The following is a 27702-nucleotide window of genomic DNA, read 5'->3' as shown; positions in this document are numbered from 1 at the left end:
CCGAGTATAATTAGGTCACGTAAGGTGAATGTAATTTTATGCCTATTTGAACTCTCTTCCCCTCTAATTGGACTGATTAGCAATGCTTAATTGGCTTCTGAGCTTTCCCATTTGCTTTGAATCTGGCATCAGTTTAAGCTAATAGGGCTCTGATTACAGCGTAGTCAAAACAAGCTCTCAGTAATGACAGCAGAAATTTAGATTTTAACCCACATTCATGTCAGACGCAACTACCCATTACCCTCTTTTAATACATTCTGCATTAAATTCTCATAAAGAGATGAAGTGAGACACACTACATAGAACTGTCACAATAACTACTTTTGTTGGATGATATATTTTACCCAAAATAAGTGCAATAAACAAGATTATTATCATTCTATGGTCATTATATGCCACTAATATAATGATAATAGCATAATAATGCAAGTGCACCCTTTCAGAGAGCAATGGACTTTTAATTCATAAGAATATTTAGACATTTGAATTGGAATTAATTAATAAATTAATAAAACATAAATGAATGTTTGTGTGTGGAGGAGCTGCCTGAGCCCTGCCCATGGTGAAACTCTGACACAGTGTGTAGATAAGAGACAGAACCAGCGCAACCATATATTTATTTTATTTTTCTTAGGCACTGTGTCCAAGTCTTATAATGGTAGAGAAAACCCTGTTCTTTATTCTGGCATCCTAAAAATGTTGTTGACATTCTTCAGTAAGCTACCACGCATGTAAACATAATGGGAAATATTAAATGATATATGGACATGACCTTGATCATTTTTACTGACCTCGATAAGTCGATAGCGTAATTATCGTGACAGACCCGACTCTAAACTTCATAAGGTGCAAAGCAGCACTGAAAATAGGGTAGCAGCAGCATGCAGCAGAGTAAAAATATCACTCATTTGAATAAATATAACTTTATTCTGAGAAGGACAAAACTATTTTACAATGTGCAACTTTACATCAGTTGATTATGTGCTTTTCTTTCATATGTTTTCAAAACGACTTGAATTTATGTTATTCAGAGTTCAGTAATAACCTCTGTAGGATACGTGTGACTTGTTGGTGTCATTTTAAAGTGAAGCCAACAGAGACTTTAGTCTCATGTGACTCATTCCTCTGGTGATGCAGCTCCATCTATAGATGCGGTCGAAATAAATCTTTGTCAATACAAAGATGAATTAAATCACCTGAAAGCAAAAAAATCACAACAGTTTTTGTGTCAGCCACTAACCACAAGTCAACTAACAGCATGTTATTATTATGACTGTGAGCAGCCATAGTGTGTTTGTTATGTTATATAATATTGCATCTTCATCAGCCTTTATCATGCAAGCACATGAAAAAATGGTGCAAAAAATGTGAACCAATAAATGACTTGGGTAAATGTAGAAAGAATCCTATCTTGCTGGAGCCACTTAAATAAACTGATCTAAATGGCACATTCAAATGTCTATTATTATACTGTAAACTATCTCTGATTAGTAATAAACAATAACTTAAAACTACTTTTTTTATATATAAACTTTAAAAGAAACTATTACTACCAATACAGGTATATCTATATTTTTGCAATAAAATTAAGCAGTGCTTGTACCACTTCGAGAACAGGACTAACAATTAAGAACAGATGTTACCACTAACACTCAGCCTCACTATCGTAGCTAAATATGATGTAGAAAACAAACGTGTGTCATTCAAACCTGTCAGAGAACACTATTCAACTCCACTGATGGCTCAAGAGCTAAGACTTTGCAAATCTGTTTTTTTTTCCTGTATTTAAAACACTCTTCATATGACTTGAATAAATAGGAATGGTGACAAACTCACTATCAATGCTGATAGCTTTAACACAGTAATTCTTTGCCATTCTACTCTGAGTGTATCACTTCAAATGCATCACACAAATCACATGACAATGCTCGGATCACTCTTTTAGCCCTCTACTGTTTTGACCTCAGAGAGGTCGTAGCGTGTGCTGGGAGGCCTCTGAGGGTCACCGTGCTGCAGCGTCACAGCTCCTCACTCTCCAGCATGACCTCAGGAGGGGAGCTGGAGAACAGGATGGGGTTGGTCTCTGAGGTGGGGAAAGCTGACTTGATGTCGAGCCCCTGGCCTGTCAGAGCTGCATAGCGGCTGCCCGTGCGCTGAGTCTTTTTCATGGGTGCAGGGACGCTCTGATGCCACTGTGCTGAAGGCGCAGCAGATAGCTAGCATTACTTCTTAATAGCGACAAGCTAAAAAATGTGGCAACATGTCTTGATAAGCTGATAGTTAAACAGCTAGACAGAATATTCACCATAGATATCAAGCCTGCAGGTGCAGGATACAACTCCAGCATCGTTTTTTGCTGACACTGTGTACCAGCCAGCATCGTCCTTTGTTGTTGGCTGGATAAGGAGACACACATATCCTGTTGAATCCTGGGACATGCTGAAATAAACAGATCATGGGGAATTTATTACAGTTCCAATAGAGATATTTGAAACTCTTAAGTTGTAACACATTGAACTGAAACAGCCACACAGAGAGATTCAGGACTCCTACCAACCTGATTCTGTCCCTAGTTTTAGGAATGGTGTCATTGTCTTTCTTCCAGAAGATGGCTGGAGGGGGCATCCCCACCACCCGACACTCCAGCCTGACTGGAGTCCCCTCAGGAATACCCATGTTCTGCAGCTTCTCCACAAACTCAGGAGGGTGCTTCATCTCTTTCTCTAAAAGAGGACAAGACTTCGATTACTGGAGCTTCTACAGTCAATTTTCAGCTCAATTGCAATTAACGAGTAATCAGTTCCTTTTCACTGATCGTATCCAGTCCTTACCCACAACTTTCAGCTCTAGACTAAAGGAGCTCTGTCCTGCTTTGTTGCTTGCAATACACGTGTATGTGCCGGCGTCATTTTGCGTCAGAGGATCAATGACGAGAGAATGGATGCCATTCTCCCGCACCAACATCTTGTGGTAAAAGTCTGGATAGATTGGCCTCCCGTTGACCAACCACATCAGCTCTGGGTTGGGGAGGCCGCTTACCTGGAAGACAAAACATTGACAGTAAGATGAAGCAAAAATGTCTTATTTTACAGATTGCAAAAAAAGAGATGACTGGTTACTCTGTATGATCAAATCTAGATCAAAAAAGTGTGTTGGATGCTCTTGGAAAACGGGGAAAAAACACAGACGGGCAATCCAGGTACTCCACTCCACTTGAAGTGTCTGGATTGCCTTTATATTTACAGATTGTACATGCCAGGACCTGCTGCCTACCTTACAGTCTAGTCTACACAGTCGTCCTTCGTGAGCCAGCATGTCGCCCGGAGCCTGGAGGAAGTGAGGCCGAAAAAAACGCTCTTGCGTTTGCTCACCTTCAACTTCCTGTATGCGGGCTCGCACCCTAACAAACATAAAGAGGTGAGCGGATGTACATGTACATGTACAGGGCACAAACACACACTTTGACATTAATCCATGTTTGTCTTTATAGTGGTGCATGTTAGTATATTAGATTAGAAAGATACATATGATAATGTCATAATGTCATTATTGTCAGAGAGGAAAAATAATAAATGGCTGGTTCCTCATGCTGCAGAAGACTTCTTCTTACCTCTGCAGATCACACTGCACACTCAGTCCTGCTCACCTCTGAGAGTGAATAGGTGTCAGTCTGTTTCGGGGAGGTCCCGTTTGGACTATCAAATGACCCGAGCAGCTGATTCGTCCCTGGTGGTCATTAAATATCACATATTAGATTTTGCAGCTGTGGAGAAGGTGCTGACAGCATGAACAGGATGTGTGAAGTATCACCTGTGGATTAGCTGCCATGATGGTGTAGTTGCCATCGTCGTCATTGGTCGTGGACTCTATATGCAGAGCACAGGTCCCATCCCCCTCTCTTATCTTCCTGTAATGGATGTTCCTCCTCAAGATCTGCTTGCCATCCTTGAACCAGTAAACCTGATAAGACACCTTAGTGTCAGATCAGCTGAAAGTATTCCTAGACTTGCACAGTATCCTAAATCCCATGCAATCTGGATTTAGACCAATTATTCTGTGTCTGTTTGTTTTTAGATTTAAGACATTTGAAACAGTAGATCATCATGTTTTATTAACATCCTGGTGAAAGCTGGTATCGGTCATAAAGTGGCCAACTGGTTTCAGAGTTGTTTAACTGACTGCATGCAATTTGTCACATTTGGTGATGTTGTTTCTGATCCTGTTGTTCTGGAAAAGGGAGTTCCTCAAGGATCTATTTTGGGGTCTCTGCTCTTTCTATTATATGTCACTATTGTTTGTAACCAGATGAAGCAAATAGTGTGCCATAAGCATGCTGATGATACAATCATGTATTCCTCTGCTCCTTCTGTTAAGACTGCAGTTAACAAGTTTTAGTCTGACTTTTGTTTCATTTGTTGCAGCATTTTCTCATTAACTTAAAACTGCTCTTAAGTGCAAACAAAACTAGGGCAATGCTATTTGCACCCAGTTTTACTAAGGTTTCTTCTCTCTCTTATAACTCCCTTGAAGGTGTGGGTATTGAGTTTGTTGATGCATATACATATCTTGGCATTTTGTTGGACATAAATCTTCATTTCAGACATCAAATTTATGATGTATTGTTTTGTATTTTCTTGTATTATATAATCATTGTGTACTTGATAAGTTTGCTGCCTTTCTTGGGCAGGTCACAATTGATTTTATTGTAATTGGATATTATCTGGTTAAATAAACGAAAATAAAAACAGATGAGTGGAGAATAAACGTAAGGGATAAAAATGACAGGACATACTGTAATTTCTGCGGAAAAGTTGTCGACCTCTCACCTTTGGAAAAGGGATTCCCACGACTTTACATGAGAAAGTGACAGGCCCGCCTTCCATGGCTTTAAAATTCTTCAGTTTCTTGTCAAATATTGGGGCGATGCATTTTCCCCTCGGGACGTCATCGTGCTGCACCTCATCATCCGACTCCTCCACTGGCGTCCGCTCCAAACGGAATTCGATCTCGCTCATTAGTCTCTGCTCAAAATTGGACACTTTGTACTCCTGGAAGAGGAAAACCACCACATACAAGTAATGACCACAGTCAGTGTCGCATTGCATCTGTCTTGGACGTGGACGCGTAACACTGAGACAAGCAACAAATGCTTTAGGAGAGGTATGCACTAATCAGGAACCTGCGACAGCGTGCATCTGGTTATCATGTAGCAACCACGGTATTAAAGTAACAATCTATAACTCAGATCTCAGAACAGAAAGGTACAGATTGTGACTTTAAACCACTCGATGATGAGGATCATGCAGCGGCATTTGCTGACATTATCACTCGGTAAAACATTTTTCTCATCCAACCAAACAAAATAAGGCTGAAGGTAAAACAGAGAACAGAGGAAGATGAACTGAAGTGAACTGAAGAGTTGAATGACATAACGAGCAGGAGATTGTTAAAGTGTGTGAAAAAACAATATGCAGGTTTGTGAGTTCATTTTTTTTCTTTTTCAGAAAAGTATTGCAAAGAAGAAGGACTATGTTAAAATGGCCTTTTGGGAAAATCTGAAATGCATACAGAAGAAATGGGCTGCAAGCTTCAGTGGGGAGAGTGTCACATTAGTTTAGGGGTAACTGGTATTTTCCAACCTGGATCCTGTTTTCCCATGTTGTTCCTCACAAATGGGAACAAATATTTTTGAAATTGGTCCATTATTGAGCAAGTTTGCTGCAGCCAGCAGCAGCGAAACAGGCTGCAATGTCCATGCAGCCATGCTTTGGTTGCTATATGTTGTGTATGTTATTTGTCTTATTAAAGAAAAAAAAAAGAAAAACAAAACAAAACAAAAAAACAGCCGTGGCTGGAGGCATTATGTTTTTGGGTTGGCTATCCAGACTTATGCTCATACATCCCATTCTTGTGAACGAGATATCTCAAAAATACCTTGAGGAAATTTCCTCTAATTTGGCACAAACGTCCACTTGGACTCAGTGATGAACTGATTTGATTTTAGTGTTTATAGGTCACTGCGACCTCACAAAAGATGTTTTTGGCCAGCACTCAAGAATTCATATGCTAATTATGTCAAAATTTCACACAAATATCTAATGATAAAATTAAAGTGATGACATTTTAAATCCAAAAGGTCAAAGGTCAACTTCCCTGAAACATCTTAGTGTTATCTGTAATATTTTAGAATTTGTAGCTTCTTTGAAGCAACATCCATATTTGAAGCATTGTCTTCTGTCATGTCTACATATGAGTCTGGACAGACATGGATGTAACCTGCAACTGCAACTTGACTGGTTCTCAGAGGCGATAATTCTTGTTTCTGTCGACTTTGAAAGAAGTGTGTTTTACGATGATAAAAATTATTGTTTATTAAAATGGAGTCTGATGGGCCTGTTGGGATTACATTTGGACACTGCAGCCCTCCTGCTGTATGCCGGAACAATTTCACAAATTGTTGTTCCCATTAGTCACTTAGACATAAAAACATCGGAAAACAGGGTCCAGGTTGAAAAAGAGTCGTTACATTTCATCAGTTTAATGAATTTTAACCCTAAATTCAATTTTTCAGATTATTCGTGCAGGTTTTATATTAGTACAGAAGCTTAAATGCTTGATTAGAGATATCGATAAATTATAGTATTTAGATAATAAAGTTTTAAATGTCGGTCTGAAACATCTGAATAACCCATACAGCCTCGAGCAAAGCAATGCTTGGGACGGGAGGATCCTTGTACCTCATCATAGTTAATGACAGTAGCAGGAATGATTGGTCCAAGGGGTCTGCTCGCTGTTTTCCCCTCATAACTCAGCTTCTATGAGAGGATAGGGATGGATGATGAACGCCAACACAGACACACAAACATATACTGATGGAATAACACATGAGCTAATTGTTAATAGCATGCGTTTGTTGCTACACTACATGGGCACACAACAGTGAATGACTGGGGAGGGAGTGATGGCTGATGCTCTGCTGAACTGAAGCGAGCTCCTCATTGCCTCTGAGTCAATCAGGATGATTTTACACTTTTAAAAATCTGTCTTTTAATATCCTTGTAGATATCTACTTATGTATTCATCTCAATATGAATACATAAATAGAAGCCTGGAGACAATTGAGAATGCAGCACAGTCATCGGTTAAATGTTGGTTAGTTAAAAATTTGTGATCACATACCTACATGTCAACAAATTGATCATTTATTGACATTCATCAGCAGGGATGTAATGTAAGCTGAAGTCTGCATTATTATATTTATTCACCACTACATCACTGCCAGTAAAGCAGTCAAAAAGGAAGACATCGATCAGAGCTGGAGACGACTTGGTACCTGTTGATGTGCAAGATGTATTGTGTCGTCTCTAAATCGAAGCTTTTTCTCGATGTCATGGAGGAGAAGTTCTTTGCTTTCACGAATGTCTTCAATGGACGGGCGGCGCACCTTTGGTACATTCTTTTTTAGCCTGAAGAGACAGAAGGAAAACACGTATTAGAGCATGTGACAGTTCACCAATCTCATGAACACTGCGGTTTGCAGAGAGCGTACCCTAAAGGAGCGCCTTTTGGCAGGCCCATTGAGTTGGTGAGTGGACTCGGGGTCAGTGATGGCAGGACGGCGCTCAGGAACGCCACAGGGTTTTGAATGGGGCTAGGGGTGGAGCTGCTGGATGTGGGTGAGGAGGCCTGGGGAGGTGACTGAGCTCGTATGGCGAACACACTGTTCAGTAAAGACCCCGACACTGGTGTAGGTGAGGACACGAGCGAAGGAGGGCTGGTGGGAGACTTGAGCACCCTCGTGGGGAAGATCCTGGGCGGGGGGGAGAATGGCGGTAGAGTAGGGGAACTAGCTGCAGAGGAATTGAGCTCGGCGGCCAGCTCTTGGAGCAGAGGGACTGGTGATTCTGTTGGGGAGGGACTCCTGACTGGTGAGAAGGTCTGAGCAGCTATGAACTCTTTAGGCCGGGTGTAGTTGAAAGTGTGGGAGGTGGCGGTGAGGTTCATGAGGGAGGCGTGGGTGCTTCTCAGTAGAGGAGTAGGAGATGTAAGCTGCTGTAAGGCTGGGGTTGGCTCTGTAGGGGCTGTAGTAAGCTTTGGTGCAGGAGGAGAGAAAAATTGGGGTGTGGGGGCAGTTTTGGCAAGAGCTGCAGGGGACAGGTTGATGTGAGAGGCATGGATGGTGTTCATCTGGGTTACGGGAGCTACACTAAGAGGAGGAGCTGTTTTCAGCTGTGGGGCAGGTGGAGGGGAGGTCACCAGGGAGGAAGTGTTTAGCTGAGGGATTGAAGGAGGGGAGCTAAAAGGAGAAGTGTTGAGAGGAGGTGAAAAGGTGGTGCTGAGTGCTGGAGCAGAGCTCAGAGAGGGTGCAGGGGGAGCGGTGGTCAGTGGAGGTGCAGAGTGAGGCGTCTGCTGTGGGGATGTTGTGGTGTTAAGGTAGGTCTGGAAAGGTGGCGGATGGGGTTCACGGTGCATTCGGGGTGACCACAGCGGACCTTCGCTGGAGGTTTGGACCTCAGGCTGGATCTGAATCTGGAGTTGGGGTTGGGACTGAAGCCGGGTGGGGGTGCGGGTTTGGGTCTGAGGCTCAGTGTCCTGCTGCTGCTCCATGAGGACCTGGTTGTGCAGAAGCTGGAGCTGGGCCGGGTCCCTGTTGATGGAAGCAAAACTAAAATTAAAGAACTATGAAAAAATGACACTATACATGGTGAAAATGAGAGCGGCTCAGTGCGCTGCTCTCATAAATTAAGTCCACCCTGTAAACCCCAGCAGGAATGAGCCAAAGTCAGCATGAAGAATACTCTGCCCTTGTATGGGCTACCAACAAGAAGCCTAGAAAAAAAACACTGTCCAAGCTCAAGACACGTAACGCTTTCATTCTAAACAGGATGCTCTCTTTTATTTATCATCAAATTACTGCAACTTTACTTAGATGAAGCAAAACAGGACAAATTGCCATATTTATCTTATGGTGTTAAAAGAGCAGCACTAAACAGGCTAACCAAACCATACAGGATATAACTTACAGCATCATCTGAAATATTAGATGAACATAAATGCATAGAAGTAAACTTACAAATAGAAAATCCCATCCTTTGTTTTAGAGAGCCGGAAGGTCCACATTTTAAGTCCGCATGCATTCATTTATGAATTGCAACTGATTACAGCTGCAAGTTGAGCAAGAGAAGAGGATCCTCCCACCACTCAATACAGCCCATCTCCCTCACTTTGATACAAAACAAACTGAGGACACAATCTACAAACTCTCTTCACCTCATACTACACTGTCACAGAGCATTCTGACACACTTGTGGGTTAGTGTCAGTTTCAGCACAGTTGGGACATTTTTGAGACTACTCACAGTTTGGGTTTAGCCAGCACTGGTGGGGGTTCTTTGTTAGCCAACAAGGTGGTGTCATCATCACACTGACTGGATGCATCACTCTGTTTATCCTCTTCATCCTCGGGCAGTTTAAAGTGCACACGCAGGCCGACTCTGGAGTCTTTGTGGTTCGTCTGGTTGCCCGTCTTTAGGCAGGAGTTAGGAGGCGGATCTGGGAGGGGCACCACAATAATGCTCCCATTCTGGTGGTTTGGGGTTCCCTTAACTTTGGGGCTTGTGTCAGGCGATGTCACTACAGGTCTGGACACTTCCTGTTCAGTTGAAGCCTCAACTGCAAATGGAGAAATGAAGGGTTTTGGGTGTGAGAGCACCTGTCCGCTGCTCTGTGGTTCTGGACGTGCTCCACTGGATCTAGGAGGGTTCTGGTGGACATAGAGGGGGTCTAAGTTTGGGGTGCTGCTGCTGCGAGAGTTGAGGCCGGAGCTGCTGCTTAGGCTGGAGGGTTCCAAACTGGGTAGACTGGTGCGAAGGGGGTCTGGACGCAACATGCTGGAGCCATTTGGGTCCAAACGGAGGGTGCTGGTGCTCAAGGGGTCCAGGCGCACGGTGCTAGAGATAAGCGGGTCTAGGCGAATGGTGCTGGAGTGGGGCTTGATGCTGTTGGTCACAGTAACCTCTAGTTGAGGGTTCATAGTGGGAGCTGATGAAGGTTCATGGATGCGATTGGGCTCTACTGTCAAACTGCTGAAAGGCCTCACGTGGCTGTTGCTGCCATTGCCTGATGGGAGTCGGAGAGACAGATATCAATATTTGCTATGTACGATTATAAGAATGCACAATAGCTGAGAGTGAAACAGAAGTGTTACCTTTGACCTTTAGAGCAGCAGCGCTGGACACGGTTCCATACTTGTTGCTTGCTGTACAAGTAAACATCCCCGAATCTTCAGGAAAGACCTCAGCAATGACCAGAGTGCATATTTCCTCTAGAGGTAAAGAAATGATACTCACATAATCAGCTTGGCTTGGTGTGACTGCATCACATTACCTTCTTAACACTGAGGACAGATACATGACTTTTGTTTGAGATGCCCAGCAGTGAGGTTTCTCTGTGTTACTGGGGCTGAGAGTCTATCTGCAGCTAAAGCAGGTTGTAGTGATCTGCCATGGTGGTTTGACACAAGATGAGAGACTACCTTATATGGTCCAGAGTCAGGGAAAAGCAGCCCTGGCTTATGTACAGAAGACGAGCAGAAGCCTCAGCCAAGGACTATAAACACTTGAGCAGATTAATATGTACACACTGCAGCATCATATACAAACAGGCAGCTGCTTCGGTGCAGTCAACACTTGTGTTTTTGACTGATGAGGGTTTAATATATACCTGATTCAGCTGGAGATCTGGGCTCTGAAATGGAAACAAGTACCAAAAAGCATCATGAAACTGCAGTAAATGTTATGGTTTAAGAATCATTAGCACTTCTGAGACTCAATGTCATCACTGAGTTTAATATATTTATGCTGCTGATTTCCACAATTCAGCACTGTTTTATAAGATAACATATTTACTTTCTTTAAATTATACAAGATAGCAAAAGTATATTAAACAACAAATGATTAAAAAACAAGGGAGAAAGAAAATAATAGAAGATAAATAACTAAATAAATCAATAAAACAGATTACAACAGGTTCCCAGCACCTACACATAACCCTGTTAACCCGCCCGCACATTAATTCACCCCCACACAATAGATAGTATGTACATATTGAGATTAAATGCATCAAAATATAAAAATAAATAATACAAATAAAATTAAATACAAAATCAACAGAACAATAAAGCTATTCAGGAGACAATATTTGTATACTCCCACCCCCTTGACCCAAACATACACCAATTGTCTTCACCACTGGACTGTGACTTTATGTTTTTAGCTCTGATTTGTCAAGTTAGACCCGGCTCTGAGTTGGTTACCCTGGAATGTATCAGAAACAGTTCCCAGATTCCCAAGAAGAATCCGGTTTACTGTTTATCTTATAAATGATAAGCTTGTAGGAAGCTGATTTCACTATATTAAGCCATGCTTGATAGTTTGGAGGATCACTCTCCTTCCAGTGTCTGAGTATGACCTTATTATTAGTGGTAATAGCGACTCCTGGCCATTTCATATATTTAACAGTCACATCTTTGATATCTTTCTTTAATATTCAAGAGGCATAAACTAGGGTTGAGAGTTACCTGCCGCCCCCAGACTGTTGCTGTTCTTTTCCATGATCTTTATATGGTATATTTATCTTTATTTTATTTAAACTGTATATAGGTTTATGCATGTAAACACATCCATAACTTGACACTCTTTCACAGCAACATTAACATTTTTTAGCTTTTTGGGTTCATAAAAAAAATTAAGATAAAGGACTTAATGTTAATTTGAAGACAATACTAATGTTTTTATTATAGCATCAGTTCTTTGATTCATTTTCTTCTCAGCACAACACGGTTTTTAAGAAACTGTGAGATTACAGAAATATATCTGAATTAAAATGACTCATTTAAGATGCAATTACGTCTTTAAATCTCAGAGTTCCAAGTGTTTTTATGAAACACAGCATGTCAGATCTGGCTATGGTATACATTTCAGAGATACAGCTCTCTCAAAAATACATGAAGCTCATTTGCACTTTTAATAATATGACAGTATTTGGGCAGCAGCAGATCTTACTTTTCTGCAGGATCCTGAAATCAGGAGAGTCCTCTATAATGTTTCCATCTCTGTACCAGTCCACTCGAGGGGACGGCACCCCTTTCACACGGCACTCTAGCACCACCAGCTGGCCTTCTGAGGCATGGAGGTCCTGCAGGCTCTGGTGGGACAAAACATTGCATATGTTGCATTAATAAACACATAACCGACAGCAGCAGTATGCATTTTTTTTAAAAAGGCCTCTACCTTTGTGAATACAGGGGCAGCCATGATAGGTTGGCTGTTCAACCCTTGTGGATAGTTGTGGTTGGAGGTTTGACTCTGAAGATAAAAGCCCACATGTTGATTAAAATATACAAAACTGAGCAGAAACTATAAAGAAAGGAAGTGTTTCAGCTCTTCTACCTCAGGTTGTGGTGTTTGTGTTGGAGCTGACAGGACAGGCAGCACAGTGGAGACCACTGAGTTCAAAGGCAGCGATGTAGCTATCGCTGCAGCTGTCTGCACTGGTGGTGGTGTGGATGTGACAGGCACCCCCTGGGATTCTGAGACCTCTGTATCACCAGGTGACGAAGAAGGAAACACCTGCACAGGTGACACTGTTGCTTCCTCCTGAGCTGGTTGTGCTGTGGATGCCACAGATGTTGTAGGGGGCTCTTGAACAGGAAGTATGGTGGCTGATGTCCAGACTGGTAGGAGAGGTTCTGGGATTATTTGGTTAGTTGGTGGAGAGGAGAGCTGCTCTGCTGGCTCCTCAGTGGCTGTTGCAGGTTGGTATGACGGAGAGTCGCCCTCTTCTACAGAGGGAGTCTGACTCTTTGATGGAGGTGTAGATTTCTGTAGCCTTTAAAATCACAGAGAAATAAAGGTAACCTGTTATTTAGTGTTGCAATAAAGTAGCTAAAGCTCCACAAAAATAAAAAGTAAGTCTTAATGACAAAATGGTAAAAACTCACTGGGCTACATGTTCAATGTGCTGCTCCCCCTCAGAATCTGATGAGGAGGCACCTGTTGGATTGAACAAGCAAGAGCACACACTCCATCACTGACAGTGTTTAACTTCACTGTAAAACGTGTCAATAAGAAAGACAGAATCACCTTCGACATAGATCTCAGCTGACGTGGAGTCAGTGCCATAGAAATTAGATGCAAAGCATGAGTAGCGCCCGGTATCTTCCTCGAAGGCCTCAGCGATGATCAGAGAGTGCAGCTCGCCGTTAGTGATGATCTGAATGTCAGGGCTGTTCTCCAGCTCCTTGCCCTCACAAAACCACCTGGAATTAAACATATACAGCAAACTGCTCAGTGCACCCAAGCATTGTAAGCTTCTTTTAGTGCTGTATTCTCTAAAACTATATTCTCAATTATTAGTCTGTTAGTATTAAAAGCATGTTCAATATGCAAATATGATGGTCAACTTTGTGTCAATTGTTTACCATTAGCTTTAAAGGTACCCTATGGAGTTTTTGACCACTAGTAGCGTGCACCTACTCATGGACAAGAGGCTCGTACTTGTGACAACATGAGATGTGAACATTAATGGCGTCCTCCTCGGGAAACTGCCCATTGGTTCGACATCCCATTGTTCCGACCATATTAAACTCATTGTTCCGAAGTCCGTTCCAAAATCATCATGATGCCCTGTGGTTAAGGTCTGGTTAGGTTTAGGCACAAAAACCACTTGGTTAGGATCAGGAAAAGATCATGGTGTGGGTTAAAATGAAAAAGAAAGTGACAAACACATAAGCCGTGAGCCTGCTCTGCCTCAAGCCGGTCGCGGCGCACCATACGCCCGCCGCGAGCCGTTCAGCACCGCGGACAGTCGGACTAATGGGATGTCGAACCAATGGGCTGTCGAACCAATGACATGGACCCGTCCTCCTCGACTGAGCTGTAACATTAGCTAGCTCAGTGGTGCTAGGTGAGCTAGCAGCAGATGCACGCCTCCTCCTGTGCAGTGATCTGGTTAGCGTGCGTAGTTCGTTAGAAAGAAAATAGTTCCTACATGAAACTGCTCATAACAAGGTTTGTAAATTATCTTGAGTAACTGAGTCATGATTTCTGGAAAGAGACATTGCTGTTGAGTTTTTCAAATGTATTTTTTTGGCACTTTGAGCACCACAAGCCGAGTGCCATCTAGTTCCATTATATTAGAGAGAAGACAGACATTTCTACAACTCTCCAACACTTGGCAACTCACACCAAAATAATCTAGATTGATAAATAGCTACAGGTGAGAGGAAGAATATGAGCTTTTGATATTGGGGTGAACTGTCCCTTTTAAGCGTGTTTAACTGGGGTTGACTTTAGATAAGAGTTGGTGACTGTGAAGGTAAAAGTATACAGTTCCCATCATTTCATTCAAACCCTCAATGACCCCTTTACATTCATTCGTCACCTGTCAGTCACTTTATTTGAGTTGTTTTCAGCAGTAATCTACTTCTATTTCCAAATCAGTGATAGCACTGTAATGTGACTCAACTCAGAAAGATATGCCAAGACTCTCCTATTCTTGCTTTATTATGTAAAACCCCATTTTTACACAGCTTTCCCTTTCCTTCTCTTAACCTTCTGACACCATTTCTATGAGGCTGGTACCATGCGGTGTCTTTCCCTGTACCCTAATAGTGCCTCTGGCTCTGTGCCATGCGGTAGAGTTATGCAGGCCAAGAGAAAAATGTTTTGATGTGCAAGCCCTATCAATTTCCCTGTAAGACAAGAAGCAATGCGAGTGTGCCAGTTTAGAGGCCGCTTCAATGCACTGTTGACGTTATGAAGATGAGGAGCGCAAAACAGTTGATTTAAAGGCACAAATGACATGCAATAAATGTACCTGGCTTCATTCAAAGCAGGTTTTAGTAATCAGTATTGTAATCTGACTGGCATGACTTATATTAAAATGTGATAAGTGATAAGAAAAACATCCTCACTGGCTAACATTATGTACCTGGCATTAGTTCCACTCAGTAGCATCCTCTACATTGGAGCTGCAGTTGGCAACAGTCTATTTATTCATTGTGAAACTATAATAGTGAACCTGTAATTTTCCTTGTCCTGATCAGCAACATATGCAGCAGCCTCTACGTCAAAGCACGTCTATTTTGAGAAGATGAGGTTGATGCTTTATACAATCCAGCCAATAAACATGCAGGAATGAGGTGATGTGTTACTTTCTGGCAGGATTTCATCATAAAATTATAAAATCATATCCAGTGCTTTCACCAAGCTCATGGATCACATATATGAAACACTTTTACAAATAAATATGCAGGCAGTCATATTACCAGCTAAAATGTCTCACTCCAGATAGACCAAAGTGTTTCAAAAAGCAGTTTAAACAAAAAAACCATTCCTCAAAACACAAACTAAGTTCCCCATGGCTTCTCAACTGTCTATAGAGATGAATTCATTTGAGCTCTAAGTATTTCTTTTTAAATCCTGGCATAGTTTCCAATGAAAACACAAAGCTATGTTGAAGATCTGGATCTTGGATACAGCACATGTTGGAATGTGCTGTCAGTGTTCTGCCCGAGGCGAGGCTATGTCATTTCTAATGAGTAAGGGTCTAAATTGAAAGCATGAGTAGTAGAGGAGGTGGCTGATCTGCACGGCAAAGACCCCGCTCACTGCACCTGTCATGGCTATTTTCCCTCTGGACTTCAGAACCAGAGAGGAGATTCCCTCTGGAGCCTGGGAGCTCTGACTGGCTGACCCAATCACATACGCATAAGGCTAAACTTAGACTCCGTATACACACAATGCTATACCCTGACGCACCAGAGACAATATACACCACTGCAAACTGATGGGAAATATGAACTTGACAACTCTATTTTGACTACACTAACCCAGCAGCTGAAGGGGTAGAAGAAACAAGCACAAACATCACACTAAAGTCTATTAAAGAGCTTTATGTTAACAGAATATGTAAAATAAGAGCCAAGCTTGAACATAATGTCAAGGAAACGAGAGTTTTTTAAGTCGTATCCACTGAAACAGGACTCTTCAGACTTGTAGGACACACAGACCACAAACAAACCATATAAAGAAATGGTGAAGCAATATCTGTGTAAATCATCTTACCAAACTCTTCATGCTTCTGCCAAGAGCTCAGCAGGTTCCATTATCAGACACTGCTGCAGCTCCCAGTGCTAGTCCAGTCTAAAAATGGCCGAGAGCTACATTCTCCCTGGACACGTATATGTTAGTGGCTCAACATTGTTCAGTAGGACTAACAAGCCCATGCCCCCTATAGTCTGACGCCTCAGCTTCACTTCAGTTCAAGGCTTTGTTGTGCTGAGAGTCTAGCCATGGTTTTAATACATATCCAACTAAACTTCCATAACCATAAAAAAGGATAAGACAAGCAAACACAAACTGTGAAGTACTGTCATGTTATTCTTAACAATGTAATCTGCTTTACTCTGAAATCAAAGGCAGTTAAATGAACGCAGTGAGAGGTGTAAATTCCTCTTCTGTTTCTGCACATTTTGACTGTAAATGGTCATTTATCAGGACGCCGCCCTCATTCTTAAGAATGACCGAAAGCCTAACGATTATTATGATTATTGTTTGTCCCAGACATAACCCTGACTGACCACCAGTGCACACACACCTACACAAACACACACACTCACACCATTCAGAATCAGCTGTTGGCTATCATCACATGTCACTTCTGTCTGGAAGTCCCAAGAAAGAAACATCATTCATCCTACCTCACACCTCTCAAAACACTTTGTAATTGTTCAGTAATGGTCTGAGGCCCAGGCACAGACATGGCTCCATCTTTAACCCCATGTATACACTACAGTCTGACTGATACTGGATTGTTTTAGGCTGATATCCATGAAACTATTTGAGTTAAAAACTCTCTGATAACAATAAATTGGCCGATATGTATGTATATTTTTAGCTTATAGGCTTTTCACACTGGGCTATGAGTAGATCTTAGCTTAGCCCCTTTTCACACACACATTGTTACCCAGGGTTGACCTAAGCCCAGGGCTGTACAGTACGCACTGTACCTCTGCTACCCCTGCAGGGTTAGTTGGAGCACGTATCTCATGTTGATATTCTAAAATTATATTGTTTACTTAGCCCCATTTCACACTGGCAACTTTTAGCCTTGGGTTAAGTCCATTTTCAGGGGATCAGTCTGCAATCTCAGGGCTTTAAGAATTTCACAATTTGGGATCAATAAAGTACATCTATCTATCTGTCTGCTTCAGAGGGCCAGCAGATGCTAGGCTCAAAATCAGAGTTAGCCCACTTGGAATTTGTCAGGACTGTGCCAGTGTTAACGCTTGCTCCCTTAGCCTGGGGCTAAGTACAGTGTGAAAAGCCTATAAAAATGCATTAGACACATATACACAGTTCTTGATTCCTTAAATGTGGTTATTAAAGAATAAAGACAATATCCTCAGTGGGACATTTTACAGTTACAAATTAACTCATCAGTGGTCTCTGGTGGACAAATTGACAGTGACGCCATGCTTACGTTACCTCAAATATATTTTTGGAACTAATATTATGTTACTAGAAATTGTTACATATTAGCAGACATAGGTGGCAATACCAGTAAATGTATGATAAGTTAATATTGGACGTCACCAAAGAGGTTATGTTTTCGCCAGCGTTGTTTTTTTTTTTGTCTGTAACTCAAAAAGTTTTGAATGGATTTTGATGAAATTTTCAGGAAATGTTGATAATGGGACAAGGCACAGATGATAAAATTTTGGTGGTGATCGGTTGAAGCGAAGTGGATAAAATAATAAAATGGCGGGCAATAATGTTCGAAGTGAGAACGGAAAGAAAGTAACATGATATTAATATTTTATTTTTATAAATATCACGGTTATTGTCAATACTGGTATATTGCGACACCCATACATATTTCCTTTGTCAGCAAACAATAAATGTAAAAGTAGCAACACTGTGAAATAAAAGTACTCCATTACATGTCCTGCATTGAAAATTTTACAAGTAAAAGTATGTGAGTATTATTAGCATCAAAAGTAAACTATCAAAAGTAAATGTCCTCATAATTTAGAAAAATATCCCCTGTGAGTGTTATGTTATTAGACATTATGTGACATTAAATTACTGTTATTGATGCATTTATGTGTTTTTTGTTTTACTGTTGGAATCAGTTGTCTAGTTAGTAGACCTTTTTATGTACTGTTGGGGAGTTAAATCTATAAATTTGCATTATATATAATAATATTGTCGTATGTTTTGTAAAATCTTAATCAACAAAGTAACTAGTAACCAAAGCTGTCAGGAAGCTTTAGTTACTGTAGTGGAGTAGAAGTAAGAAGTAGCATAAAATGGAAATGTATAAGTCAATTAGAAACACTCCACATTTGTACAGTACTTGAGTAAATGTGCGTAGTTACATTCCATCACTGAGTAAAACTGATATCATGCCACCATCCCTGCTCTGGCACCCTACCATAAACTCTAGTAACATCTTCTCCAAACTAAAAGGTGATCAAATGGATCCTTAGTATGCTGCCACTGACACCACCTCACACCACACTGACCTGTCTGCCTTTTCAAGTTTTACATCTTTTCAATGCAAACGTACTTATTTTAAGAGTATGGAAGCAGAAAGTCTGACTGTATCTCTGGCAAACTAAGAAACAAACTATTAACAGCACTCGTTTGCCTTACCGGACTTCAGGCACAGGGAGTCCTCTCACAATGCAGTCCAGTTGGACCTTGCTGCCCTCTGGAACCTCCCTACTTTTCAGTTTCTGGATGAAACAAGGAGGCTCACACGCAGGCTCCGCCGGATATGGAGTCTCTGTCAGGGCACAGCTTTCAGCCACCTCCTCCTCCTCCACCTCCTGGAAAACAGAGTCATACTGCTGCCCCTCAGTAATCCTGCTGTCCTGAAACTCCACACGCCCAATCCCAGAGTCCAGCCGGGCCTCTGGGTAGTGGCTGACAACAGGGCTGGATCTTTCCTTCTCCACCTCTGCGGGCATGGCAGAGCGCTCCCTGTTGTCTGGACAAACGGGATAAACTGTCCCATCATTTTGGCTCTTGTTCTGGGTCCTACTCCTGTGGGATTTGCATGCTCTTGGTCGTACCCGTTTGGAGCTGTTGGCCTTGAAGAGAGAGGAGAGCTCCTCAATGAAGTCCGCTGCCTTGTTGAGGAACTCCTTCTTGGACTGGGTCTCTGGGCCGTATGGGGCGTTCCTTGCTGACCTGTTAAAGTCGTTGAACCCCTCAGCAGAGTCCCTTGTGTCCCTGATCATGTTTTCCTGCCGTGTGGATGCTTTGTGCATCTTTCTGTCTGATGTGAATGTTGTGTGTACGGCTGGCAGTTCTTTGAGTTCAGGGGCTGGTTGGGTGAAGGGCACAGCAGATGTGGCGGCAAAAGGAGCAGCAAAGGGAACAGATGGGGGTTCAGAGGAATAGGCTGAGGCTGAGATGTTGGAGTGGGTTAACGGCACGACAGAGGCCTTGACCTCTGCCCTCTCCTCTCGTGGCTCATGTCCGATGGCCTGGCGGGCCAGGTTCACACTCTCATCCAGCTCCTCTTGACTGAGGAAGGCTGAGAGGTCTGGTAACTGGGGCTCATTGTGACCCACTGAGTCCTCAGCCTTGCCTTTGAGTGAGCCATAAATCTGAAGACGTGAGGAGGAAGCGTCCGAGCGGCTCATCTCACTGTGCCGCTGCTGGGCTCTGGCCTCTGCCAGGTAGCTCTCTCTTAGGAGCTGAGACAGTGATGGCGGCTGGTCGATGTTGTTTTCCTGCATCCTGTGGAAAATAATCACAAGATATAAAATTACATTCTAAACACAACAACAGCTATTTGTGTGGAAAATATTTTTCATTTTATTGTTGATTATTTTCCATTGATTTCCCACTACAGTCCATTATCACTGCATTACAAAGCAACAATAATCTAACTGGCAAAAAATTAATTCTGTCATATACATAGATTTTTGGGGGGCATATAAGCAGCAGAGAACTTTTGACAATATTAAAGACGTTTACAATATAAATTGATGCAGAGAATGCACAAATTGGTGCATAAAAATTTTTCTGGGGGAAGTCTACCAAACCCCCCCATTTCATATGTGTACCCCCCAAAGCTGAAATGAAACATATGCCCTTGACATCAACTTAGTGTTCACTATGATGGATGCACTTGTTTAGCATACAATTCAAGCTCTGCAAGTTTGTCTTCATACTGCACTGAATATTACTGAAACCAGTGGCTGCAGGACATCAGTCTCAAGACATCAAAACCACTAGTCGATTAATCGATTAGCTCTAATAAACAATAATTCAAATTTGCCACCGTCTTTTTTTTTTTTTTTTTTAGCAAAAATGTCAAAAGTTGTACAGGATCCACCTTCTGAAATTTGAAAATTTACCCCTTTTCTTTGTCCTTTGTGATAGAAAATTAAATATCTCTGGGTTTTGGACTGTTTTTCAGACCGTCAAGCAAACAAGCAACATCTATATCTGATATTCTATAGAACAAATGCCTTATCAATAATTGAGAAGCTAATTGGCAGGTTAATCACTGATAGTTGAATCCCCAAAAAGAAGTTATATGAAGTACACAACTATACCACAAGTTACATATACTTTATACCTTTTTTGTTAGGATAAAACATTCATGGCCTCAAAGGCGTCACATAAGGACATAAAGGCTCAGATGAAAAAAAAAAAAAATTCGAAATATAAAAATATAATGGAAAATAATGCAGTAAGGCTCTCAGCCACTCTGTATTACTTTCATGTATTTATTCTCCTGTAGATCAACTGATTTATTTAACGTTTCCCTGCTGAGTCAACACATGTAGGCATGATTCACTCTTAAGTCCTCATTTGTTTGGGGAAGTAACCTCTTTAAATGTTCATGTGATACCTATTCGTGTCAATGACACATCAAGTCATTTTAATAAATGTATGAGACTTTAATAGCTTATATGTGTTGTCATGTTCACAGAGAGAAAATGGAAAACTTGGACATGAAAAAGTTGTGTCAAGAGTTTGCTAAAGGTACTGATCTTTTCTTTTTAGCCTACTTTATTTTTTTGGACAATGCACATTCGTCTCTTCTATATTTACACTGCATTGTATGTTTTCTTATTGTTCAAATCAGTCTGTCTCATAGTGTTCTTATTTGTTAGTCAACATTTCTTGGCACTAATTTTCAACTTATGCTCTTAAAAAGCGATGAGGATAAAATCAGCCATTTCAAAAAGTCATTGGGACATGTCTTAATTGCACCAATGTAAATGACACCTAAGCGTGACCCTTCAAATCACTGACACATCTAACAGACCTTTAACTGGAAATGATTAATGGTCAGAAGTCAATGAAAAAAATGTTGTTTTGATCCCCTCACATATTTATCAGATATATCTGGTACATACAGTGAAGAGCTAACAAAAACACATACTGATATGTGGCTCAGATATATCTGACAGTAATATTACACTTGTGAAATATTTGGAGCAAAGATAGAATATGAGTACAGAGACTGTAGTTAAAAGCAGGGGATATGTGGTAAAAATAGTTTTTTATTTTAGCCTTATTTCAGCCTTCCTCTAACCTCGACAGGGTATCAGGTTCATGCACTGAGACCAGATCTGCTGGGATCCAGGCAGGCTTCCACCTCAGACCAACATCTACATGATGTTTAGTCTTTGCACAACTTTTTGACACTGGGCATGAGCAAGTTATTGAATCCAGACATGAGATAGGGCACACATATGCTACTGACACTCAAATCAGCGCAATTAAGAGAGGCAGCAATGCCCTTCCAACGGACCTGAAGCTGCAGCTGTTGTGTACATTAATCCTTTGCAAACAGGCTCCAAGCCCACCGAGTCATATCTAATAATAGCGAGGGGTCATCTTACATGAAGAAAATCAACAACAAAAAAAGCAGTCCCCGTCATCCCGTGTGCCCTTGTTATCATGATTTTGATCAGCCACAACAATCATTAATCAAATTACACAAACAGATCTCTAATTATCATAAATGGGACACTGCTGAGTGAGAGAACACACAGTCACAGCCCACACACACACACACACACACACACACACGAATGCCCCCTGGCTAAACACAGCAACACACATGCAGGCAGGTTAAGATAATTCAATTTAACAAACAGAAATAGACTGCAGCCTGTCTGTGGCTCAATTTCAGAGATTTTCTGAGTCTATGCACAGCATATGAGGCTCATGCCAGAAGACAGTCAACATGACTCTGTGAACAACAATCAAATTAGGGGGTGATGTGTTTTACCTTCAGAATAAACCCAGCTGGCCCCCTGTGAAGGACTGGTAAATCCTCAGAGTGCACCTGTGCTCAAAGAGGGAGACTCCGGTCTTCCGGTGGCTGCCACCTGGGGAAATCTTGGACACAGGCAGCTGCCCAGCCTTCCTGGGTTTAATTCACCTTGGAGTTTGTGAAAATATGGAGCCGTGTAGCTAGGGAAACATGTCACCAGTACAAGTAGCAACATTTGTCAGTGCAGTAGTCGCAGGTTATTTTGGGGAGGCCTGGCCCATGTGTCTGGGTGGCGTCCCAGCTCATTGGCCAGGGAGAGCATGCTGTAAAGGGATTCCTCCTCCAGTGGTCTGTCAGAGACCTCCATCCTACAGAATTAGAAGCCCCTTGTTGAGCCTCCCAGACACTAATGTTAACACAGCAGATTAACAGCGATAATCAATTTTCAAAGCACTTATGTCGGTTGTCGTTCACTGTAAAAAAGTGTCAGTGGTGGAAAAAAAATCTGGCAGTAGTGTGTGCTTGGATTCAAGGATTTTATTGGTTTTAGAAAACAGATTTTTTTGCAACAGATTTCTGAAACAGTATTTAAGCCAACTGAAATTTTATTCACAGTTGTTCAGTTGTTTGAACATGAATGCTTTTTGCAGTGTGTTAGAAAGTAATATCTCAGCAAAGTAACATACATCCAGTGTTTGGCATCTGCAATGACCCTGACTTTGTTCTACTCCTTTAGGTTTATCATAATGCCTGCTTATTTAGGAGATCAACATTTGTCAAGACCCAAATTTAAAATCTTGAACGGTGAAAAACACAATCAGCTTCGTGCCCCATGAATAATGAAATTAGTTTATTTGAAAGACGATGAGAACCATTTCCAAGGCCCACAGATGGAAACGAAAAGCAAGCCTGAGCATCTATTTACACTTAAAACAGTGTAAGACCTTGTATCAAATACTATTCAAGTGAATCATTCAACAAAAAATGCATCTGTGACAAAAGCTAGTGTACACTGACTACTATGCAAAGACCAAAAACTATTTACATCGTTGACAGGCTATTCATGTTAGGAACATTTAAAACACAAGTAAGCCAGACTCGGGCCAAATGGCATTTGCATATCATTCTTTTTTGGCTTGAGCGGTATTAAGGTATTACGGTATATCAGGGTATTTAGAAATCCAGAGAGTATGATTTCTTTAATACTGTCAAAAATACAGACACTCTTCTTCCTATTAAACTGATACAGAGATGCTGTATTGAGGTGATGTTTTGTAGTGCACAATGTGCACCACCAGAGGTCAGTCTCTACAAGTGGCGCCGGCAGCTGAGCTGAGACTGATGGTGACTGTGAGTGGTGGGGATAAAGTTACAGGACTTTTAAAGCTGGTAAGCAATTGCAGAGACAGACCACTGGTAAAAAACAGTATGTAGAAAAAGTTGGTGAATTAGGAGTTTGTTTTGACCAAACCAGAGTTGGTGATTGTTGGAAAATGGAGACTAACCAAGATGGTTCTGGTTCTGACGGGGTTTTTTTCCCCCCAACACAAATACCATTATATACCATATACCCTGGTGAATTAACAAGAAGGTATGGGAAAAAAAAGATACCACCCAAGCCTAATTCTTTATGTAAATGTGATGAAGCATCATTGATATATTTACATTTTAGGGACAATTTATTTGTCAAACAAGCTGAGGTCAAATTAGGAAATTGTCAAACACCATTCAGTGGTTGTTTAAGCTTTCTGGCAAGTACATCATGTAATGTCCTCTATGGCAGTCGCTGCCAATCCTACATGCAAGGCTAAAACAGACAAGTCATATCTAAAGTTAGAATTTGACTGGAGCCTAATAAACAACCAAAGCTCAAAATGTGTTAGTATAAAAAAATTAATGGCTCAGTGACTCAGACAGCATACAACATTAACAATGTCAGCTTGAATCCAATGCATTATATATATAAAATGAACTGCAAATCCTCTTTGGCGTAACGGGAAAATACAATCCGGTTTACCAACACAGTAAAGGCAACATGAAGAAGAGAATCATAGTTGAGGTCAATGACTTAGTCCCCCTTGTTCTCATTTCTTTCCGTGCTCGTTTGAGTTGAGTGAAGCCGCTGGGTTACAGACACAGTGGGTGAAACTGAGGGAGCTGTAGTATTATCACATGGACAGTATTATTAGCAGCAATAGAAAGTCTTGATTAGCCCAGTCTATCAAAAAGACACTTCCATGTTAAAGGTTAGGAATGAAATACCCATCATCAGCCTATCCCTCGTTAGGATATCCGATCAGAAGGCACCATGAAGGCACTCTTCAACTGAGGAGAACATGAAGAAACCCATCTCAGCACACACAGCAGCATCCCACAAATACTGAAGCTGGATGCATCACAGAGGAAAGCACCATAATGGAAGTCTGTGTGCTTGTTTTTAGTGCAGTAAGATTACGCTTCTGCTCAGCAACCCAACACCAAGCTGTCTTTGTTGTTCACAGTGTTTAGGGACTTGGGACAGAGAAGAAACTGACACATTGTCAACATTGTACCTAGTGCAGTGAGCCAACTTGTGATAAAGATGTAGGAGGCACAGTAACAGTTCTGCATCGAATCTGGTGACGGCTGCTCTGCTATCAAGAGTCTTCACTGGCCCGCTTGCGAGACTGGTCACCTCTGGAAAACAAAAACATATTACATTAGTGATTTAAAGTAGGAGCAGGGGTGTTTAACTCATTTTAGGTCATGCACCATATACAGCCAAACTGGATCTGAAGTGGGCCGGGCCAGGAAAACCATTGCGTTATAAAAAGTACAAGTAATTCTGAAACTAGAATTACTGCTTTGTGGTTGTACATATCTGCACACCTGTCAAGTTGCACTTACAGGTTACATGCATGTCTGTGAAAACACTGATGCTTCATACACATGTTCAATCCAGCAGCACAGAAGATCTACACAATCAACACGGTTTCAAGATGAACATCCAGGATTAGTGTCACTATTTCAGTATCTGAGCGACCAAATGTCTCCCCTTATGATGCTGAATAATGGCCAGAAAAGGGTTTCTGCAGAACATTATGATGTCACAGTGAAGTTGACCTTTGAACTTTGCCATAATTAGTTGATGGATTCTTGAGTTATGGCCAAAAACATGTTTTGTGAGGTCACAGTGACATTTGAACTTTGACCACCAAATTCTAATCAGGTCATTGTTGAATCAAAGTGGAAGTTTGTGCTAAATTTGAAGGCATTCTTGAAATATTGCGTTCATGAGAATGGGACGGACAGACAGAAATCCTGAAAACATAATGCCTCTGGGCACGGCAATGGCCAGCGCAGAGGCATAAAAATATTCATCCATCGACAATAAAGACGACGAACAGCCTGAGATGTCTTGACAAAATTAAGTGCAGTTTAACAATATGTCTCAGTTTTTCCTTGTTCAGTCAGTTTACTACTCACTGTTACCCGAGTACCTCTTAGCCTTCACAAGTTTATCAATATAAGGTGTTTTAAGTCATCCAGTAGGCCGGGTTGGACCCTTTGACTGGCCGGTTCTGGCCCCTGGATGGTATGTTTGACACCCCTGATTTGAAGTTAAGTGTACATCCCAAAGCTATATTTTTATTCAGACTGTGAATATCTGAGACTGAAACTTCAGAAAACTGACCGCGGGAATCCGTTCATGGAGAGCTCCATCTGTAACTTCTGGTCATGAGCGGCGTAGTCAGGCAGCAGCGACTCCACAGCTGGGGGGTTGATTTGGGGAATAAACCCAGAGAAGAGAGCAGGGGCTAACTGGGCCCAGTCTGAAAGAGGAAACAAAAAAATAATCTATGAACAACATCTATCGTGCATCTTATTCTGTAGGTGGAAGAAATAAACCAATATGTCTGTTTGGTTTGCTGCAGTGGAGGCAAGAAAATTACATTAGCTTGCAGCAGGGATGCACTTAAATGACATTAAATCAGACAGAAGCTTTCTGGCAGCAGAACATGTAATAACAATGAGCACAGCTCACCTGGTCGGAGGCTGTAGAGGCCTTTAACCACACTGGCCATTGTAGATGGCTGCACTTGAAACGGCATGGAATGAGCTTTGATGAGAAGAGCTGGACATGAAAAGAATAAATTAAAAACATTATATATTTCAGAAGATGTTTGTGTTAGCAAAGAATGAAGTCTTCTCTCGGTGCAGTTCCCACGTCCACAACAACATCCCAACGGGCTGAGACAAACATCAGCTCTTCATGTAAGCACTTTTAGGTGTTACAGGTTCACATTTAAAAGCAGAAGAGCAGTGTTTGAATTTAATGAAAGCCATCAGGGCTTGAAAAAAAGCGATACACTCACGCATCAGTGTGTTCACGTGTATTTCTGCGACGTGATCAGCAAACAGCTTCATCAGATCCTCTCTTAGGTCTCTGTTCAGCTTTGACTCGATGTAGAACTTGTTCTGAAACATTAACAATGAAAATAAAAAGAGAAAAGCCGGCATTAAACTTAATACAAGTGACACCATGGCACAAGGCTGTATTTTTGTACTGAGAAATGTCACTTAATAGTGCATGTTCTATGCTGCCTTCACAACATATATTAAACAAACTAGATGCCTACCAAGTACATAAACACAGGAACTATACACTGAAGAGAAGCTGTGTATTGCGTCAGTGCAACATTAAAGTTCTCAATGAAGTTCTCAGGTGGGCTGGCCTGGAAAACAAGAACACAAATGTTTGTCAGTTTTACAGTTTCTGCATGTGCTGAACATAATCAATTCCTTGACTTTGGATTTGCTTACTTGTAGATGGGTTGAAACCTGTTGGAGATGATTTGTTATTTTTAATGTCAAATCATTGTAGAGCAGCTCAGAGTGCTGCTGGCAAACACACTTGTAGACGTAACTGGGGAAACAAAGCAAAGGAGAAACATGGGCCGGCAAAGAAACACAGAATATCAGTTTAATTAAATCTACCAGTGAGGCACGACATCTTTATGGCAGTGTTATAGTACTCAAGACTAGCAATATTATATGTGTTACATATGCTAGAAAGGTTGAAGGTCTTGGTATCGTCTCATATTTCTCATGTTATACATATGCACATGCAAACAGATGCATGAAGAGGAATCTTCATTTGTTTTCTGTGAGTGTTTTTATGGGAATGTGAACCTTTTGGATCAATCTGAGGACTGCCTATGGTTTGCATGCTCTACATTTTATTATACACCGCGTTCCAAATTATTATGCAAATGATATTTTTCTCTGATTTTCCTAAATAGTCGATGCAAATGACAGTCAGCATAATTTTCAAGTCATCAGCTGTTAAAGTTTAATTCAAATGTTATTGAACAAACCTCCCAATGAAAACAGTATTTTTTTCAAAAAT

At 41.4% G+C, this 27702-nt stretch overlaps 2 protein-coding genes across 7 annotated transcripts in view; both read right to left on the bottom strand.

Moving 5' to 3' along the window:
- Positions 1-753: 753 nt before the first annotated feature.
- On the bottom strand, positions 754-22527 carry mypn (myopalladin). 6 transcript variants are annotated; one of them, XM_050071853.1, is made up of 21 exons: positions 22329-22527; positions 18719-19813; positions 13142-13317; positions 13000-13051; positions 12449-12887; positions 12290-12364; positions 12062-12203; positions 10722-10745; positions 10207-10323; positions 9359-10118; positions 7550-8647; positions 7334-7466; positions 6738-6815; positions 4827-5048; positions 3811-3960; positions 3647-3726; positions 3274-3400; positions 2832-3039; positions 2558-2723; positions 2306-2439; positions 754-2197 (listed from the first exon to the last, which is right to left on the bottom strand). In XM_050071853.1, exons 2-21 carry the CDS (start codon positions 19810-19812, stop codon positions 2019-2021), a joined length of 5454 nt encoding a protein of 1817 aa, XP_049927810.1. In that variant the 5' UTR covers position 19813; positions 22329-22527; the 3' UTR covers positions 754-2018. The 6 variants fall into 6 exon arrangements, with proteins under 6 accessions (XP_049927810.1, XP_049927812.1, XP_049927811.1 ...); XM_050071855.1 differs by lacking the exon at positions 6738-6815; XM_050071854.1 differs by lacking the exon at positions 10722-10745.
- Positions 22528-22835: 308 nt separating this feature from the next.
- Positions 22836-27702, bottom strand: part of cacul1 (CDK2 associated cullin domain 1) — a 7005-nt gene continuing 2138 nt past the window's right edge. The window contains exons 3-8 of the mRNA XM_050070640.1: positions 27117-27219; positions 26933-27028; positions 26669-26771; positions 26338-26427; positions 25987-26125; positions 22836-24989 (exon numbers count right to left, since the gene is read on the bottom strand). Of these exons, the coding sequence (XP_049926597.1) occupies positions 24950-24989; positions 25987-26125; positions 26338-26427; positions 26669-26771; positions 26933-27028; positions 27117-27219 (571 nt within the window). The 3' untranslated portion in view covers positions 22836-24949. The remainder of the gene's footprint in view (positions 24990-25986; positions 26126-26337; positions 26428-26668; positions 26772-26932; positions 27029-27116; positions 27220-27702) is intronic.

This window comes from Epinephelus moara, chromosome 19 (assembly GCF_006386435.1).
Source record: "Epinephelus moara isolate mb chromosome 19, YSFRI_EMoa_1.0, whole genome shotgun sequence".
NCBI lineage: Eukaryota > Metazoa > Chordata > Actinopteri > Perciformes > Serranidae > Epinephelus > Epinephelus moara.
This window is presented reverse-complemented; position numbering and strand designations above follow the sequence as displayed.

Excerpts from the sequence above, each read along its gene's own strand:
- mypn (XM_050071853.1), bottom strand. The coding sequence starts at position 19,812 with ATGCAGGAAAACAACATCGACCAGCCGCCATCACTGTCTCAGCTCCTA. Across the intron at positions 8,648-9,358 it reads GTGCTGGCTAAACCCAAACT|GGACCCGGCCCAGCTCCAGC; the intron begins GTGAGTAGTCTC and ends TTCCATCAACAG. Across the intron at positions 2,198-2,305 it reads CTGCAGGCTTGATATCTATG|CACAGTGGCATCAGAGCGTC; the intron begins GTGAATATTCTG and ends CTGCGCCTTCAG.